The sequence below is a fragment of the Benincasa hispida genome, chromosome 6, assembly GCF_009727055.1.
Source record: "Benincasa hispida cultivar B227 chromosome 6, ASM972705v1, whole genome shotgun sequence".
NCBI classification, from domain to species: domain Eukaryota; kingdom Viridiplantae; phylum Streptophyta; class Magnoliopsida; order Cucurbitales; family Cucurbitaceae; genus Benincasa; species Benincasa hispida.
This window is the reverse complement of record NC_052354.1, coordinates 44,650,317-44,655,323: the sequence shown is the minus strand read 5'-3', so window position 1 is coordinate 44,655,323 and position 5,007 is coordinate 44,650,317. Positions and strand designations below refer to the sequence as shown.

General features: G+C 37.5%; 1 protein-coding gene and 5 non-coding genes across 6 annotated transcripts in view; all 6 read left to right on the top strand.

The window, feature by feature from the left end:
- Positions 1–1,589: 1,589 nt before the first annotated feature.
- The window catches only part of LOC120080452 (GTP-binding protein SAR1A-like), a 3,821-nt gene continuing 403 nt past the window's right edge, over positions 1,590–5,007 (top strand). Inside the window, exons 1-3 of the mRNA XM_039035106.1 lie at positions 1,590–1,933; positions 2,288–2,419; positions 4,751–4,996. Of these exons, the coding sequence (XP_038891034.1) occupies positions 1,805–1,933; positions 2,288–2,419; positions 4,751–4,996 (507 nt within the window). The 5' untranslated portion in view covers positions 1,590–1,804. The remainder of the gene's footprint in view (positions 1,934–2,287; positions 2,420–4,750; positions 4,997–5,007) is intronic.
- LOC120080641 lies at positions 2,963–3,077 on the top strand. The gene has a single exon (XR_005482595.1). It is a non-coding gene; the product is annotated as a small nucleolar RNA snoR83 (small nucleolar RNA).
- Positions 3,319–3,437, top strand: LOC120080639. Its single transcript, XR_005482593.1, has one exon. It is a non-coding gene; the product is annotated as a small nucleolar RNA snoR83 (small nucleolar RNA).
- Positions 3,548–3,665, top strand: LOC120080638. The gene has a single exon (XR_005482592.1). It is a non-coding gene; the product is annotated as a small nucleolar RNA snoR83 (small nucleolar RNA).
- LOC120080642 lies at positions 3,900–4,020 on the top strand. The gene has a single exon (XR_005482596.1). It is a non-coding gene; the product is annotated as a small nucleolar RNA snoR83 (small nucleolar RNA).
- On the top strand, positions 4,225–4,344 carry LOC120080640. Its single transcript, XR_005482594.1, has one exon. It is a non-coding gene; the product is annotated as a small nucleolar RNA snoR83 (small nucleolar RNA).

The window sequence follows — 5,007 nt, the reverse complement described above, 5'->3', positions numbered from 1 at the left end:
CTAGCATCCTTAACTTTTATCGCATCACTTAGTGAGACTGTTAAAGTATATCGCATACTTAGTCATGTGGCATAGGAATATGAAGCATGTAGCAAACCACCGGGAGGTGTGCGTTGTCGTGAGTGTTGTGAGAAAACCCCTTATTTACTTTAGTGTGAAGCTTGTAGCAAACGCTTATTTATAAGCAGACGCAATACTTGTCTATGAGTAAAATCAACAACAACCAACTTCCTGGAGGGTAAGTGGTTGGTCGCATTAAAGCAGTGTAAGCAAGTGTTCATTAGAGATAGGAATAATCTTACGTCAACTAGGCTTTTGCGATTACCTTGTCTTATGTATGCGTCCATCACATCCTTTAGAGCTACTTGAGAGAGAGTTTTAAGAAAGAACCTAAGACTTGAGAGAGCTAGGTTAAATCGATGCTGGGAAAGCTAGATTAAGATCGCATAAGCAAGAATGGAGACTTAGAATTAAGTTCCGTTTGCTAATAACAAACCACGTGCATTACGACGGGCGTGTATGGCATGAACGCATTGGCTGGGGTTGCCCTTGCAGTCAAGCTAGGTTTGCGATGAAGACATCCCATATTTTATCTGTTTTTCCACGCATTTACTACGCGTCAACAGTTGTCGTATCTCTACCTCTCATTCGTATTCTCACCGCTTATACTTGGTGTGAGCGCAAGAAAACTTGTGATGGGAATGCATGGTCATCGTATACATTCGTTAACGCATAGTTTCATTCCAACGCAGGACCACCGATGCATGAGAATCAACGCATAATCTAAGACATGCATCGTGTATTGCGTTTACTAATTTTCGTCATCAATTGTTGAAGATAAAGATATTTTGTGGTTGATGTTAGTTTTAACAGAGTCCCCCCAAATTGATTTATGTGTAGTGGTTGACCATGTCTCGTCTGTTGTCACGAACACTGAAAGTACACTATGATTTGAATAATGAATTAGCAGATATTGTTCATTCTTCCCAACCTCTTGAGGGCAACACTGAAATCGTTGATTTCCAAGATTTCAATTTCTTTCAATCTTGTATTCCCACTAGAGTAGATTTACTTTTTAAGAGTAAGTTTGTATTGAAGAAAACAGTTTATTTCTTGTACACGTGGATTAGACACTTTGTCGGAATGCATTGTTTAGTGTGTGATAGTTGTCTAGGTAAAGTGTATTTGTTGTTTTCAAACGGTTTTGAAACTCTCACACCTTTAAAATTCTATGTAGGGTAGTTTTGACAATTGTGAATAATTATTTTCTAATTTTATAATCCATTTTGCTATTTTTTTAGTTTTAAAATTTTTTTTGCTATTTATCCAATAAAAACTTAAATTTTGCTATTTATCTAGTAGTCTTTTTTCTTACCACCTCCAAAATATATATCAAGTGGAAGCTGACAAAAATATGGGCCTAGCTCCTACAACGAGGGAAGGGGATAGGCCCATTCAACCTCCATGTGGGCCTGTCCCAGGCCTATTAAACCTTCATGCGGGCCTGTCCCAGGCCCATTAAACCTTCATGCGGGCCTGTCTAGGGCTTCATTTCCTTCAAGTTCCAACTGAAATGGCGGCCACAGTTCTCCTCTCCTCCATCTCCTCTCTCACCTACTTATTATGTTAATATCTACGTTTTCCAGATTCATTTTTTTTGATTTGTACTATTCTAAATCCCTAGAACTGCTAAGCTGCTCTGGTTTTTGGGGATTTTAGGGGCTTGATCTGGTGGGTTTACGGTCAAATTTTGCAGCTTTTCGAGGTCCTTTTTGTTGGCTTGCTTTCTGTCGGAAGTTAGAAAATGTTTTTGGTCGATTGGTTCTATGGAGTTCTTGCATCCCTTGGGTTGTGGCAAAAGGAGGCCAAGATCCTTTTCTTAGGGCTCGACAATGCTGGCAAAACGACCTTGCTTCATATGTTGAAAGATGAGGTACATTTCTTTATGACTCTTAAGTTTAATTTCTCAATTCATTTTGTTCAATCAGTGTACATGATTGGAAATCGATGAAATGCATTCCATGGCAAAATAGCAATGCCGCAAGTCTCGAATCTTGATTGATTGTTGTTTCTAGATTATATTTTAGTTCCGGATCATTTCCCACTTGACGGGATATATGGAAATCTTTTCCTGCGAGGGAAACAAGATGTTTGGATTTAGAATTCAGAAAGCGTAAAATGGTTGCTTTTCCCTATTTCTCGATGTTTTTGAAATCTGATTTGTTGCTTAGATTTACTAGAAGGCTAATTAAAGAGTTCATTTGGTTAACCTGTTGTCATATTGCAGAGATTAGTTCAACACCAGCCGACCCAGCATCCAACTTCCGAAGAGTTGAGTATTGGTAAGATCAAGTTCAAGGCCTTTGACCTTGGAGGGCATCAGATTGCTCGCCGAGTTTGGAAAGATTACTATGCTAAGGTATATTTTGTTCTCCTCCTTTATTTGATCTTCCCGATTCTGGATGTTTAAAACCGATATCGAGAACTACATGGGTCGAACCACCCATTTAGTGGTTGTATTTTATTTGAGTTGAAAGTTTCATTTGACGGAATGAATAGTTTTCTGCATATAGGAGGGTTGAATTTCTTGAGATATGCAATTCTTCCACTCCGTGTTATTTTTAACTCAAGATGTTGTGAAGTCTATTTGAACTCTGAACTATCTCACCAGATTTGAAATGTTTCTGTGCCTTCATAATCCTAGAGAGTGCTTTCCTTTTTTTTCTGATTCATGGGAGGCAGAAAATCTGTAATTATTATTGCATCCCTTCTGTGCCTTCATAATCCTTGCTGAATACTCGTTCATCATGTAACATATTTGAGATCCAAAGTACTGGGTTAACACATGTCCATCGAGGAAAGATCAACATCTTTGCTTCCAAAGGCTCACTATGGTTTCAACACATTGAGTTCCTCTAAATGTACTTTCTTACCATTCTCAAAATGTTTCCTTGCCTTCATAATCGCAGACAAACTTTTTGTATTTTTCTGATTCATGGGAGGCAAATATTACATGGTTATTCGCTGATAGCACATCTTTTTTAAAAGATCTGCTTATAGTTCATAACCATACATTGTTTCATCCTTTAAACCATTTACTTGCAAGTCATATTGACTGCATATGTTATACCTCTTTTACTAGATTTGAAATCTCAAGTACCTCATTGTTGTTTTGGCTTTGGCGTGATGGAAAGATTGAAACCTTAGCTTCAAAATGCTACCCACAATTTTAATATACATTGATTTTATCGACCACCTTTGCGTTTATTTTAACTCTAGGCCATTTCATCATGTTCAAAATGTTTCTCTGCCTTCATAATCCCGGATTAACCTCCTTTTGTTTTTCTGATTCATGGGAGGCATAAATTATATGGTTGTTCGCTGATAGCATGTCTTCTCATTGAAAGGGTCTGCTTTTAGTACATAACCATACATTTTTGTTTTTAGTACATTACTGCACATTTTTCGCTTCGTTACTGGACTTACCATTTTGTCTACCTTTGAAGTTTGAATTGTCTAGCTTTCTTCAAAATGTTCTGCCTTCATAATCCCAGACAAAATTCTGTGTTTTTCTGATTCATGGGAGGCAGAAATTATATGGTTATTCGCTGATAGCATATCTTCTCATTGAAAAGGGTCTGCTTTTAGTAAATAACCGTACATTTTTCTTGTCATTGAAACTATTCTGGAACTATAATTGTTCCCACTCAATATTCTTAAAGACATTTACCATATTTGACGTCCAATGTGCTGAATTACAATATTGTCTTCTTTGTGGAAAGGACCGAAAGCTTTACTTTCAAATATTACCTACAGTTATCAATATCATACATCGTTTTGTCTCCCTTTGCAGTTTTGTGAACTTTGAACCATCTTAGTGCTTTCATAATGCCTTCATAATCCCAGACAAACCATTTTTTGTGTTTTTCTGATTCATGGAAGGCAGAGATCACATGGTTATTCGCTGATAGTACATCTTCTACTGGAAACGGTTTGCTTTTAGTACATAACCATACATTTTCCTCATTGATGGAACCAATCTTCGGAAGTTAAATTATATGTTGATTTTATGTATGACATTTTCCATACCCAAGATCCCAAGTTCTGAGCTTTCGTATTGCCTGCTTGGTAGAGGAAAGATCGAGAATTGGGTTTGAACATACATTGATTTTGCCTAAATTCTGAAAATGCTCATTGTTTTAAAAATGTTTTCCCGCCTTCATAATCCCAGCCAAACAGTTTTTGTGTTTTTCTGATTCATGGGAGGTGGAAATTACATGGTTATTCGCTGATAGCATATCTTCTCATTGAAAGGGTCTGCTTTTAGTATGTGACCGCAAATTTTTCTTGTCACTAAAACCATTCTTCAACTATAAATTTTACCTACTGATATCTTATGCCTTTTTAACTTATTTGAGATCTTAAGTACTTGATTACTATAATGGCTTGTGCAAGGAGGAGAAATAGTAACCTTTGCTTCCAAATGCTAACTATGGTTTAACATATATGTTGAATTCATCTACCTTTGTGAAACTATGGCTATAAGATGGCCTTTAACAAGTTTCAAATCATTTGTTTTTCGACACTATCTTTGTAAAGGACAAGCTCTGTTTAGAGCTGTGTTTATGGTCTGTCATAGGATCTTATATGCCATTGGCGGCTGGGTTCGTCTAGCCTTGTGTTGCTCGGATTGTATAGTTCCTTAACATGTCAACATCTTTTACTGAAAATGCTGTGTCGTCGTGTGAAGGTGGATGCAGTAGTTTATCTGGTCGATGCACATGACAAGGAGAGATTTGTAGAGTCAAAGAAAGAGTTGGACGCTCTCCTCTCCGATGAAGCATTAGCCGATGTTCCATTTCTGATTCTAGGCAATAAGATTGATATTCCATATGCTGCATCAGAAGACGAGTTACGGTACAACTTAGGCCTGACAAACTTCACCACTGGCAAGGGCAAGGTAAGCCTGGTTGACTCAAATGTTCGCCCTCTGGAGGTTTTCATGTG